The sequence below is a fragment of the Pteronotus mesoamericanus genome, unplaced genomic scaffold (assembly GCF_021234165.1).
Source record: "Pteronotus mesoamericanus isolate MK-2021 breed Mesoamerican mustached bat unplaced genomic scaffold, CSHL_Meso_final contig_46, whole genome shotgun sequence".
Taxonomy (NCBI): domain Eukaryota; kingdom Metazoa; phylum Chordata; class Mammalia; order Chiroptera; family Mormoopidae; genus Pteronotus; species Pteronotus mesoamericanus.
In genome coordinates, this window is record NW_026555170.1 from 8,151,278 (window position 1) to 8,165,588 (window position 14,311).

The 14,311-nt window shown below is 40.4% G+C and overlaps 2 protein-coding genes and 1 pseudogene across 2 annotated transcripts in view; 2 read left to right on the forward strand and 1 right to left on the reverse strand.

The window, feature by feature from the left end:
- Positions 1–9,029, reverse strand: part of STRN3 (striatin 3) — a 105,221-nt gene extending 96,192 nt beyond the window's left edge. Inside the window, exon 1 of the mRNA XM_054577905.1 lies at positions 8,481–9,029. Coding sequence (XP_054433880.1) covers positions 8,481–8,762 — 282 coding nt within the window. The 5' untranslated portion in view covers positions 8,763–9,029. The remainder of the gene's footprint in view (positions 1–8,480) is intronic.
- Positions 8,195–14,311, forward strand: part of AP4S1 (adaptor related protein complex 4 subunit sigma 1) — a 38,540-nt gene continuing 32,423 nt past the window's right edge. Inside the window, exon 1 of the mRNA XM_054577906.1 lies at positions 8,195–8,363. The gene's annotated coding sequence lies outside the window, so the exon portion shown is untranslated. The remainder of the gene's footprint in view (positions 8,364–14,311) is intronic.
- LOC129074208 (uncharacterized) lies at positions 9,790–9,914 on the forward strand (annotated as a pseudogene).

Here is a 14,311-nt window from a genome sequence, read left to right on the forward strand (position 1 = left end):
GAGCTACCGCCCAGGGCTATGTCTCAATTTCTTCTTCTTTTTAAAAAGATTTTATTTATTTATTTTTAGAGAGAGGGGAAGGGAGGGGGAGAAAGAGAGAGAGGAAGAGAAACATCAATGTGTGGTTGCCTCCTGGGTGCCCCCTACTGAGGACCTGGCCCGCAACCCAGGCATGTGCCCTGACTCGGAATCGAACCAGTGACCCTTTGGTCCGCAGGCCAGCACTCAATCCACTGAGCCACACCAGACAGGGCTACATCTCAATTCCTTAATAATGTTTTTTAAAATCTAAAGGTGGCCCTAAGGAGTCAATTTCCTAAGCGCTAACATCAACAGCTGCTAACATCACAACAAATTGTTGTGGTCTTCTGATGGAAGACATCTTCACTACCAGCGAAGTAGTCTTGCTCTCCTCTTCCCAACATGAAAAAGAAAATAAACCAATTCTGAACAAGCCCCTAGATCCAACTAATCAATAAGGGGAAACAAACAAGACAACAGAATGTGTTAAACTATAACACAGGGCAGCATTCAGCCAAACATAGACTCTGGGAACCTCTATAGAAACAAATACTTGACTTCTTCAACAAAAATGGCAAGGAAAGGGAAAAGACAACAAAGAGGTTCTAATCATACTGCGTTATTTGGATACAGAGTTGAACAAACTGTTTAAAGATAAATGAGAAAATCGGAAATTTGAAAAGTAGATATTGGATAATTGTACAAGTTTTTTTTTTTTTTACTTCCCGCCATGATGGAGGCATAGGTAGATACACTGTGTTTCCTTGTGCAACCAAAAGAAGGACAACAACAAATTTAACAACAAAAAACCACAACTGCCAAAAACTCAAACTGTATGTAAGTCCAACAAACAAGGAGTTAAAGAGGAAACATTCATTCAGACCGATAAGAGGGGCAGAGATGGGCAGCCTGGACAGAGAGAATGCAAGGTGGCAGCTAGTGGACTGGGTGGTTCCACATTCTCATGTGGTTAAACCGGGAGAAACAAATGGGGAGCGAGACAGACCACGCAACCCAGGGTTCCAGCACAGGGATTTAAAGGCTCAGAACCTCTGGCTGTAAAAATCTGTGGTGGTTGTAGCAGCACGAGAAACTCCCAGCCTCACAGGAGAGTTCGTTGGAGAGACCCTCAGGGTCCTAGAACGTACACAAACCCAGCCACTCAGGAAATCAGTACCAGAAGTGCCCAATTTGCTGGTGAGTAGTAGAGGGAGTGAATGAAAGTGGGGCAAGAGCTGAGCAGGCAGCATTTTCCCTCTCTGACCCTTCCTCCACATATAGCATCGTAACACAGTGATGTGGGCAGCCCTGCTCTGGTCAATTCCTAAGGTTCCACCCCTTACAACATAACAGGTGCGCCAAGGCAAAAAAAAATGGCTCAAATGAAAGAAGAGATCAAAACTCAATAAATAAATAAGCAAGCAAGCAAGCAAGCAAGCAAGCAAGGAGGAGATAGCCAACCTATCAGATGCAGAGTTCAAAACACTCGTAACCAGGATGCTCACAGAAATTGTTGAGTATGGTTGCAAAATAAAATAAGAAGTGAAGGCTATGCAAAGTGAAACAAAGGAAAATATACAGGGAACCAAGAGTGAAGGGAAGGAAACTGGGGCTCAAATCAACAATTTGGAACACAAGGAAGAACTAAACATTCAACCGGAACAGAGTGAAGAACCAAGAATTAAAATGAGAGGCTTAGGAACCTCTGGGACAACTTTAAATGTTCCAACATCCAAATCATAGGGGTTCCAGAAGGAAAAGAGGAAGGGCAGGAAACTGAAAACTTATTTGAAAAAATAATGAAGGAGAACTTCCCCACTCCAGCCAAGGAAATAAGACTTCCAGGAGGTCCAGGAAGCTCAGAATCCCAAAGAAATTGGACCTAAAGAGGAATACACCAAGACACATCACAATTACATTACCCAAGATTAAAGAGAAGGAGAGAAAACTTAAAAGCAGCAAGAGGAAAGGAGACAGTTACCTACAAAGGAGTTCCCGTAAGACTATCAGTTGATTTCTCAAAAGAAACCTTGCCGGCAAGAAGTATTCAAAGTCATGAAAGGCAAGGACCTACATCCAAGAATACTCTATCCAGCAAAGCTCGCATTTAGAATGGAAGGGCGGATAGAGTGCTTCCCGGACAATGTAAAGCTAAAGGAGTTCATCATCACCAAGCCGCATTACATGAAAAGTTAAAGGGATTTATTTTAAAAAAGATTAAAACTATGAACAATAAAATGACAACAAACTCACAACTATCAACAACTAAACCTAAAAAACAAAAACAAACTAAGCAAACAACTAGAACAGGAACAGAATCACAGAAATGGAGATCACATGGAGGATTATAGTGGGGAGGGGGCAGGGAGAGAATGGGGGAATAGGTACAGGGAATAAGAAGCATGAATGGTAGGCACAAAATAGACAGGGGGAGGTTAAGAACAGTATAGGAAACGGAGAAGCCAAAGAACTTAAATGTACGGCCCATGGACGTGAACTAAGGGGCGGGGGTGGGGGGGATCCTGTTGGGAGGGGGTGCAGTGCGAAGGGGAATAAATGGGAGGGAAAACTGCAATAGCATAATCAATAAAATATACCTAAAAATAAAAACTTATTCACTTTCCTTAACAATTTGGTATTATAATGGTACTATAATTGTCTTTTAAAGTCCTTATCTTTCAGATATATACTGAAATATTCATGGATGAAATTATATGATTCTGAGATGTGCTTCAAAATAATTTGGGATTGGGAGGTGTGGATAGAAGTGTAAGTAAAACAAGACTGGTCATGATTTGTTACTGTTTAAGATGAATGACAAGTCTGTGGGAGGTCACAGATACTGCATTATCTTTGTACATGCTTAAAACTCTCCATGATAAAAACTTAAAGCACCCTGGCCAGGTGGCTCAGTTAGTTGGGAGTGTTGTGCCATATACCAAATGGTTGCAGGTTCAATTCCCTGTCAGGATACATACCTAGACTGAGATTTTGACCCCCCCCTCCGCCCCACCCTGGGTCCAACAGCACCTATGGGAAACAGCCAGTCGATGTGTCTGTCTCTCTCCTCCCAAACCCCCTTCTCACTAAAATCAATAAACGTATCCTCAGGTGAGGATTTAATAAAAAAAACAAAACTAAAGCAAGGGTATATGTAATACAATCATATTTACAATATGATATATAAACTGTTCAGAGGGGCATGGATTGGGAGATTACTTGAGAGAATTCATGCAGGAGAAGCAACCTAAACCAAGATAGTGGTAGTAAAAAAATGAAAAGCACAGATTTTTTTATTTTAATTTTTTTATTCACCTGTTGAGCTATGATACATATTAAGAACTCAAAATAATTCTTGGCGTATAGTAAATGCTCAATAAATACTATTTTTTCAAATAAATAGCTATTTATCTGAAAACCCATTATCAATACAGGTTTCCCATCAACATTTATTTGGCATCCTGTTAATTTCTGGTTTATCGCATTTTATTATTTCTATAGTACAAGTTCCATCGGGGCAAGGTCCTTGCTTCAAACATCATCACATACCCATGGCCTAGCGCAAAACAGCACTCAAATACATTCACTGAATAATTATACCAGATCGATAAAGTTCAAAGACGCAGCATATACAGGGGGATCTGTATAGTATCTGGTGATGGGGAGGATGATTGTAAACATTAATAACAAAGAATAAAGGGGAATGAGCAAGTTAAATGTGTTCTGTGGAAGAGAAGTGCAGGCATGTGAGATGAACTGAATAGTGGATGTATTAAATTCGAAATAGAAAAATTAAACAGGAAGTTAGTAATATGTCTGAGATATCTGGAAGCCAAAGATACGAAAGTGGTTACGAACATGGCCTCTAAAGCCAATCTGTTCAGATTTAAATGCCACTTCTGCCTCCTGGTTGCACTATCTTGGACAGATAATGACTTAACATCTAGGTTCCAACATTCTAGTGTCAAAAACATTAATAAAAATGAAAAAGAAAAAAACACACACATCAACAAAAGCAGTCATGTCAACCTTACTGAGTTTGTGGGGGTTTTTTTAGGATTAAATTAATAAATACTCAGGCATCAAAATAAAACTTAGTAAACAATAAATAATAAATGTGAGGTTTTAAAATAGCAAGTGATAGCTAAACATCTGATTTCAAATGAAATATACAGTGAAAACAAGAAAATCAAAACCCCAGGTAATAACAACGGGGAACAAAGAGAAAACACGTGAAGAAAAGTGATTAAGTGGACCAAAGGGAAAATAGGGAATTAGAGAGTTCAACCAAAAAGGATTTTCAATAGAAGAAAACACTGGTTAGGTACACATGGTCTATAGGAAGGCCACAGGATTTGGCAATGTGAAGGTCAACCAACAACAGAAAGAGAAGAGCAGTCTACAGAGTGTTCAGATGGGTATTATGGAACGAGTACAGCAAAAAGGATGATTATAAAGCAGACAAAAAGAAACAGGGAGAATGACATAAGGTTGTAGACTCAATCCTATCAAATAAAATATTTTTTACTCTATTATCACCATCATTGAAAACAGGATACTGCCTAACAGCAAAATTTATGAAGGCTAAAATTCTCGGAATAAAGGAAGCACATTTATGCAAAACCACTATACTTCCCTTATTATTTGTAATTTCATAGTAAAATCATAAAAATCTTATAAGAGAAAAGGCACCAGAATCTGCAAAATATCATTCTTGACTACTGTAGGAATATGCTAACAATAAAAGGAAAACAGGGTGCAGGAGAAACAAAGTTCTCACACCTTAACAATAAAGAAATCTGTTTACATGTAAGCGTAATATCTCCCATAAGGTAAGATTGTCAGGTGGCAGTGTCTGTCATGTTATGACAAATACCGTATGCCAGAGTGTGCAAACACAAACACTAATTAAAATTTTTATATTTGCTGGAGAATCAGTTATTTTAGCAGTCCATCGCCTTACCCACTCGGCCACCTCGTCCCTAAGAATCCGTTATTTTAGAATACAAATTCCTAGACTATATTTTCTATCTATTATCTAATGTCATGTTTTTATAGTCGCCAAACAAGCATTTTGTATATACCATAAGTACATTTTTATTACATACCAACTACAGAAAAAATATATAAGGATATGTTTACAGTACAAACAAACTACACTTCATACATCATGGGGGCTCAAGAAAACTTTGCTGAAACTTACTGAAGTGGTATATGCCACAGAATGACAGACAAAGAATTACAGGGCAAATTCCATTTCTATGAAAAATGCTAAGATGACCATATAACACTGTGGTTACAAGAGTGATAACAGGAACACAGGCACTGAATTCAGACAAACCTGGGTTCAAATATCGCCTACAATACTTTATAGCTGGATGACCTTAAGTAACTTAACCTAAATTTGTCTCCTCATTTGTATACTAGGAATGATACCTACATAAGTTTGCAATGCTGTGTAGTGGCAGTTTTAATTTTTATATAACATGAATTGCTAAAATCTTGCAAAGCCAACTTTTTCCAAGTCCTAGACCAAATCTCTGGAGCATTAGGCGGGGGCCTGCATATTATTTAAAGTTTTACAAGTGATTCTGACTAGCACTCTCATTCAGGAATCACTGTCCCAGAGCCTTATTAACAAATGTTAAAATACCTCACTCCAAGTTAAGGAACCCACACAAAGATAAAGAAGAGCTTTAAGACATGATCCTCTGGTTAAAGTTATCAAAACAGACCTTTACCCCAAATCCCTTTTACAGAGGAAAAAAAAGAAAAAAAACCACACACTACAAAGTTCCCATTTAAAATCCTTTCCAAAGCATGGAACACATAATTCCATACTGAAATTTTACATCAAAATTAGGTATAACTTAGCCTTTTCATATTCATTATTGAATAGGTTTGTACACGTAGATTAACAGTATACCCAAGACACTACATATTATGTAAGCTGTCTTGTTATCTTTCTTAAAAATAAGTTTAAGTTTACAGTTTAAATCCATTGATGTGTCACTTAAACCCTCCCAATAAATTTTTATTCAATACAAACATTTTAAAGTGTATACAAGAAGTTTAACTAAAGACTGAGTACACCTAAAGCAATTTCAACATATCAGAAGCAAACCTGAAACGCTCTTAAGTAACCCAATACATTTTAGAGAAACGTATGGAACAAATGCATATAAATACAATCATGAACATTTTATTCTAAAAAAATTAGTATGAATCAATGAAAATCCCTGGAAAAATTTAAGAATCTAGAAACACTGTAGAACTTTTTCAAAATAAAGCAGCTTAGAATTGCTATATCAAAATATACCAATAGTAGATCAACTGAAAGCAAGCAAACAAGTAAAAGGAATCTTCCTTTAAAGACTTTTCTGTTACTGTCAAGGAGAGGAAAACTAGATGAGAAAGCAAGGACTAGGACAGACACTACAGACCTCATTAATGTATCTACTTGACTAATTTGGACAAGACAGTTTCTGCTACTTACATTATTGAAGCCTATGAATGACTACTGTAATTACTAAGTTTAAAAGTGGTAGAATCTAAGCTTTCGTACAACAGTACAAAGGTCATAACACTATTTCAAACTGGTAAAGTATTATTTAGTGAGCCCAAGCTTCCGTGCATTTGTAAAAACAATTATTAAAAATAAATGCCTATCTTCACTCACACAAAATGTTAAGATTTGCAACATGGTGTGACATAAAGTTGTTTATCAGCAGAACCCTATAAATCCCATGTATTTTAAAGCAGACTATACATACACAAGTTAAAAGAAAAAAGAGACAATTTTGACAAAACTTTTTGAAAGTTATGTTTTTAAAAGCACAACAATATATCAAAGCACAAATCTAAAACAATGAATTGACTAAAAGGTGTTAATTTATACTTTTTGCAAAACTTGATGAAGTGTCAAAATATGTAACTATTCTTTTTAAAAGTTTAACTTTACCTACATTGTAGAGTCAAAGTTTACTTGTTCAAAATCAAACTGAAAAGATCTATCTTTGAGTACACCCTAAATTAATCCAAAATCCCTTAGTTAAATTTTCCCAACTATTCACCATAGGCATAAATGCCATATATGTCAGCGAACAATACTGCTGACATTCTAAATAAATATATACACATATATATATGTGTGTGTGTATATTTATATATATCAATCTGAAGAACAGGTGCAATACTATTTAGATGCATGCCTTTTTTTTAAGCCTAAATTTGACCTGGAAAGGATTTAAAAATAAACACAAATACCCAAAAATGTTGAACAAGTCTTTTAAAAAGATGTAGCCATTCTGTAATCCAAAACGTGAACACGTTAACTACCGACATCTTCCAAAAGTTAGGTAAACCAGCCCATCAAATTTTCACCCGAAGAGGATCGACTCAGACTTAATTATGAGGGGTCTTTAAGATATTTAACTTTGCTTCACCACTGTGAATAACGTGACAAAAGAACATTTTACTTCCAGCTAATAATAAACTTTTTTTCAGTCCTTTCACAAAGACAACACAGATAGCCTGGTTTGGCTTTTTATGGGTTAAAAAAAAAAAAAAAAGGAGGGGGGATGGAGGAGAGGAAGGCCAGATGAAGGATACCTTAAAAAATTTTCAACACAGGCATACCTCGTTTTATTGCGCTTCGCTTTACCGCGCTTCACAGAACTGCGGTTTTTTTTACAAATTGAAGGCAAGACCCTCCAACAGCAAAAATATTGCCACTCGCTTCACTGTGGTGGTCTGGAACCGAACCCTCAGTATCTCCAAGGTATGCCCGTATGGAAAAGGCTTGATGAGTCAGTCCTTAAACTAAAGAAGAACTGAAGGGATCTAAGTGCATAGGGCAGCATCTCAGGTGAAGGTACTTAAAGTTGGCGGTAGGAAATGAAAACTTCACAGGTCAGCGGCAAGCCATTGTGCTTGGTAGCAGCCCTGGAAAGAAGCGTGGTTGTCAAGGGGCAAGTGCGCACCAACTCCAGGGGAGGGGGCCAGACTTGCTAAATCGGAAAGGGGGGTGATCCGGGAAAAGGTGGTAAAATGCCTTTCTTCTTGGGTCCTCCATCTCAAGAGACAAAACAAAGCAAGCTCACTGTTCAAGAGCCCCACGCCGGACTATCCCACAGAGAGGAGTTTTGCCCCAAACCCGGGAGGCCCGGGCAGGCCGCCTCCAGAGGAGCCCCCGCAGACGCCATACTAAAAGCCAAAATGGCTGCCCCAAGGAAGCCCGCACCGCGCAGCTAGTGAGGGTTTGGGAACAAGATTCTGCGGGAAAGGGGGAGGAAGACTCTAACAGGAACCGTGGCCAGGACCAACGCCCCCGAGCCGCACAGGTAGGCTCCTCTGGTCTTCCCAAGCCCGCGGGATTCCAATGAGGGAAGTCCCGTCCCCACCCCCCACGGGGAACCCCGCTGCCGCAGCCGTCCCGCACACCGACCCCAGCGAGGTACCTGCAGTTCGGCTCGCTCCACCTCCCAGTGCGCCCGCTCCATCTCGAACCGAGCCCACTCGTGCTGGATGTAGTGCAGGATCCCTGGGATAGTGTACTGTTGCGGCCGGGACAGCTCGGGGCCTGCCGCTGGACCCGCTCCCTCGGCGGCAGGAGGACCCCCGCCGCCCGCCGCTCCATTCCCCCCTGGCGAAAGGCTCATGTTTCCCCCAGGTCCCAGCTGTTGCCGTGGAGGGGCCGCCATCCCCGGGCCGCCACCACTGCCTCCAGCGAGCTCGTCCATTGTGTGTGGGGCCCCGGCCGGGGCGCACGGCGAGACGCCGACAGCTGGGGGAAGGGCCGGGGAGGATGGCCCCGCACCGGCGGCGGGGCGGAGGCCAGCTGGGAGTGGGGCGGGGAGGGGATGGTTGCTGTATCCCTGCCGTGGGTCAGAGCAGGGAGCTGCCGGCCGCCGCCATTACAGTCCCTCCTCCATCTGCCCGTCTCACTCACTCACTTTAGGGAAAGCGGGGAGGGGGGGACCTGGAGGGACAGGGTAGAGGGGGCAGGGTTGGGAAAAGACAGACGTAGGGCCGTCGCTCCCGCGCAGCATGCCGGGTAGAGAACGCCGCTGCCGCAGCACGCCCAGTAGCCAGATAGAGTCCGGCCTCACCCTACGCAGGCGCACTGAGGACGCAGTCTGGCCTGCCGTAGGGAGCGGAGGAGCCCCGGCCCCGCCCCTAGACCCGCCCCCAGACCCGCCCCCAGACTTGCTGGGGTGCACAGCCTGCGGGACCGGTCAGAGGACCAGCGACTCCGACTTTCGGGAGCGAGTCGGTCTCAGGCCTCCCTCGCGCACTCAGCTCACAGGCGCCTTTACCCAGCCAAGAGTCTCAGCGCCCTGCCTGCCTTTGGAGCTTAGTTTTAACCTTGGCGGTCGCTCTGGCCAACTGCAGCCGGTCCCAGATTCCTTACGTTTCTTCTGCATTCCTTGCGTGTTTCAGGCAGTCCCAATGGGTCGGGCCTCTTTGCCTGTCACTCGCTCTTTCTCTGGTTCTTAGCACCAGTCAGCCGGATTCCGGGGCTTTGGGGACGCTGTCTTTGGGCAAATAGCCTGGATTCTTTCGGATGTGATAAATGATACCCCGTCAGCGTTTCGAGCCCCGGCTTTGGTCACAATTCTGTGCTCCCGGTCACTCGTCGCAACTTGTTCCACTTTGCCTCCCCTCTTTCTTATGGGGCGGGTTGTGTTTTGGGATTTGGAGAGAAGAGCAGGAGCTGTTTTCATTTTTTCCCCTTGAGAGATGGGGAGGTGATGAAAAAGTTTAGACCTGCATACTCGGATCACTAACTCTGCATGTTGTTGCAGGAGTGAGAACATTTGTTAAAGGAATTGTGGTAGAAATGCATTAGCCTCAGAAGCTTCTGAGGTGGTCCATTCTGTCCTAGTACAGTGTAAAAGAAAAAAGAATTTAGATATTTAAATGGTGGGTAGAAAAAGAAAGATAATTTTGAAGGAGACTGGTTGGACTTACAATTTAATGTTTAAAAAATGAATGAGCTTGCAAGTACCTAGTTCATACTAGAATCTTTTGATGGAAATAAAAAAATTCGTCGTGAATACAGTTTAGAATCCTAGATGTAGGGCTAAAGATGTTTTCTTGGGTCATTAAATATTGTTTGGGTGAATATAATATACACATAAAAAACAAGGTTAATCTTAAGTACCATGGTGTGTGTTCTTATGTAATTAGAGTGCCAGGAAACATTCTTAATGAACCATTAAGTTTCTGGAAGTTGATATAACTATAACCATTTGGTTGAAAAATAGAACAAAAATAATATTTAACAACAAAGTTCGAAAAAGAGGTTTAATAATTACAGCTGTGCAGTAAAATTGCATATAAAATTGGTTGCATCTTTTAATTTTCTCTACTAAAAATAAAACTTTTACTGTGGAATACATATAACCACACAGGGTGTAATTTATTTCTCTTTCTTTCTTTTCTTTCTTTCTTTTTTTTTTTTTTTTTGAATTTTTAATGAGTTTATTTGAGCCAAGCTGACAACACATGGCTAGGAGCAAGATCCCAAAGGCTTCCGCTCAGTGTGTAATTTCAAAGAGATAACGTAATACATCTTGTTCTATTGTATTTGCTCCCCTGTTATGGTTTGGAAAACAGATTGGACTTGCTACCCATGCTGCCATGTTTTATTTAAACACAAAATTAGGTCTTTGGTTACAGTATTATTAAGGACTATTTCTCCATTTTAAATCGATTAAATCACTCTGCTTATGAGGCCCCCTGTTCCTTTTTGAGGGGACTCTTAGCACATAGAAGTTCAGAAATCCCATGCTGCCTGAAGACCTGTGTACAACAAGACACATTTCTGAGAGAGTGTGATTGACCTCCATGATGTTGGCATCAAGAGAAGCAGAGCTTGCACACTTATATTCCCCACTAGTATCTCAAATTCAAGTAAAAGCTAGGTTTATAATCATTTTTCCCCTCCCCATTTACCTTCAGAAAACCAAAAAACTCTTTTCCTCTTCTATTATCTATCTTAAGTGGCACTACAGCCAAACCTGAGACCTGGCAGTCATTCTAGTACCTTTATTTCACTCAGCCCCCACATCTAATCTCTTTCTCTGTAACATCTTTCATATCTATTCCATTATCTTCATTGGTGTTTTAGTTTAAACCTTCCTACCTCTGTTCTTCTCCCTCCCAGTACCACTGATGGCCTGAGTGATCTTCAAAAGGTGGATCTGATCCTATCATTCTCTGCTTAAAATCTTCAGTGATCACCAGATTTAGAATAAAGCCCAAATTTTAGCACAGCATATAAAGATCCTTCAGATTCTAGAGGCTCCTATCCCTTAATCTATCATCACTCCATCGTGGCACCCCGCTCTTCTCTCCAGCCAAACTGCACTGTCCTCAAGTGTGTAATGATGTTTCATTCCACAGGAATTTAACACATGTTGTACCCAGCAGTGCCTTTCCCATACCTTCTTTCAAAACTCAGCTCAAGTATTACTTCTCTAAGAAGCTTTTCAAATCTCTGAAATAGTTAGAGACCCCGACCTAATAGTATCTCATGCTTATCTCCTATTACTTACTACAATATTTAAATTGTCTATATGCTGGTCAGAGAAACTCCTACTAGCACCTGCACATAGCAGGTACTGCAGGTCTTTGCTTCACTTATTTATTTATTTATTTATTTATTTTAATTTCTTGACTGGCCACTATTTTTCAGATACTCTGCTAGTCCCTGATGATCCACTGTGAACCAAGCAGACATAGTCCCTGCCTTCAGACTTTCCAGTCTAGTTTTAGGCAAATTACTTAACGTGAACCACCCTGCCTTCCTTAAGATTATGTTTAATAATTACTTAACCTGAACATCTAGCTGGCTATGTCCAGATGGATCTTAAAACTGTCTCTTTTAAAATTTCTACTGTGCTATTTGAAGAATTCCTATTGACCATGTCTACATTCATTTCAATCATGTTTTTATTAATGTCAATGCAAGTTTTGGCCATGTTTTTCCCAGACCATAGTCATTTATCTGCAGGGCTGCCTCCTAGAGGGGAGCACCCATGACTCCCTTGTACAAAGCTGTACCGCCAGTGTCTGGGACGTTGAGATCCCCAATAAACATTTGATGAATAACTTAAATTTAGACTAAACTAATATGATTTTTTCTTCCCCTTAATCACTTTTATTAATTTTTGCTACCAACATACCAGTTATCTTTTACAGTTCAATGACCAGAACTGCCCCAAGTATTAAAAGTAAAAGACACCAAGATTTTCTCCTTTGTTGAGAGAATATTTTTTTACACTCTTGACGTTGGCCTTTGTGTCCATGACTCCTGAGGACGCTCTGCAGTGATCTCCTAGAATCTTGCCTTTCATAGGTCATGAGCTTTCCCAGGATATTATCGCCTACAATTCACCTAACTGGAACTCCCTCCCTGCACTGTGGCTGAGTCATTTCCTTTTCAGTCATCCTTGACGCTTCCTATTTGTTCTGTCCTTTCTTCAGTCTGTCCATCCCTCCTGCACTCCCATTTACTCTCTCAGTTTCAGTATACTACTGATGATCGTCACGAATGCCTTTATCTTTAACCAATTTAGAATTTTAGGGTTTTTTTTTCTTTTCTATTAGCTAATCTTAACACCTGTGTGCTTGTTCTTTCTGATCAAAAAGGGACCTGTTATATATTATGTACATATATTATGTCCAGGGGTGTCCAATCCTCGGCCCAGGATGGCTATGAATGCAGCCCAACACAAAATTGTAAATTTAGTTAAAACACTATGAGATTTTTTTTGTTTTTGTTAGTGTTTGTGTATTTAATCTGTGGCCCAAGACAGTTCTTCTTCCTTCAGTGTGGCCCACAGACTCCAAAAGGTTGGATATCCCTAACTGCAAAAGTATGTTAAGGAAGTCCAGGCTTTTAAGTAAGTTCAGAGTCGTTAACACTCAGATGCCTTCTTCCCGATTATTATAAAACCTGATGTACAAAGAGTTTCGACTTTGTCTTTGAGAACTATATAATGCCCTGTAATTACTTTCCTGAACATCCAGCTGGTTATGTACCTGACATTCTTCTAACAAAGAGCTTAAACTGGTTCACAAACACTTAGGTAATCTAGTCATCTTTCTGCGTCATCTGAAAAAGTTGTGACAAGTATTCATACCTCCATGGAGAGGAGAGAAAGCTGAGATAAGAGTTCTGGATCACTTCCACAGTCCCTGCATAGAACAGAAAGTGGTTTCCACTCATACGTCAGTGAATGTATATGCATTTGGAAATAAGAAATGAAGTCTCCCTTCACTATTCTGACTCCTACTGTCCTACCATGGACTCAATATTATTGTCTGTGGTTCCCAAATTGTATGCACTTTTTGTGCTCTGATTTTTTTTGTCTTCTTTAAATTTTATTTTTAATTGTTGACATATAATATTAGTTTCAAATATACAACATAGTGATTAGATAGACATTTATACACCTTACAGAATGATCTTCACATCATTTGTACTTTTGAAATCCTTTTTAGGTAGGTTTTTTTTTTTTTAATTGATTTTAGAGAGAGGGAAGAAGAGGGGAGGGAGGCAGAGAGAGAAAAACACCGATTTGTTGTTCCACTTCTTGATACATTGATTGGTTGTTTTTTTTCATATGTGTGCTGACCACAGATTGAGCCTGCAACCTTGGTATATAGGGAGGACACTCCAACTGAGCTACCTGGCCAGGGCCTTTTTAGGTAGCTTGAGGTGATTCAGTCACTTGGGAAAACTATGTAGTGTTTACATTTATAAATATAGAGAAGAAATGAATATTAGAGCCCAGAGGAAGATCTTTGAGAAGAGCTGGCATGTGTTCAAAAACCAAAGAAGCAAACTGTATAATGCAGATGGAACAAAAAAGGAGGAGTCCGCTTTGATCAGCACCATGGTTTGACCTGCCAAATAAGATCAGATATCTACTTCTCATTACAGTAGTTGCCTGTGGCTAAGAAAATTGTAGAAATACATTGCAGGGCACTTGAACTATTTAAATAATATATTGTGTGGTAAAGAAAAGGAAAAGGATCTTCATAGATTATAGACAAATAGGCACCAAAACCTTTAGGAAACTCAGCATGCTGTATAAAATTCTAGTCCAAGTTCATTCCTGAATTGTCTCATGGGCACTATGAGTCAGAAAGCAGTAGGCTGTGATAATATTGTATAATAGCTAACCCACATAGATGTCAAAATTGAAGGAAATAAAACAAAGAATTGCCTGGAGCTGAGTCTCTCCTGGACATTGGCTAAAAGTGAACAACTAGGTCT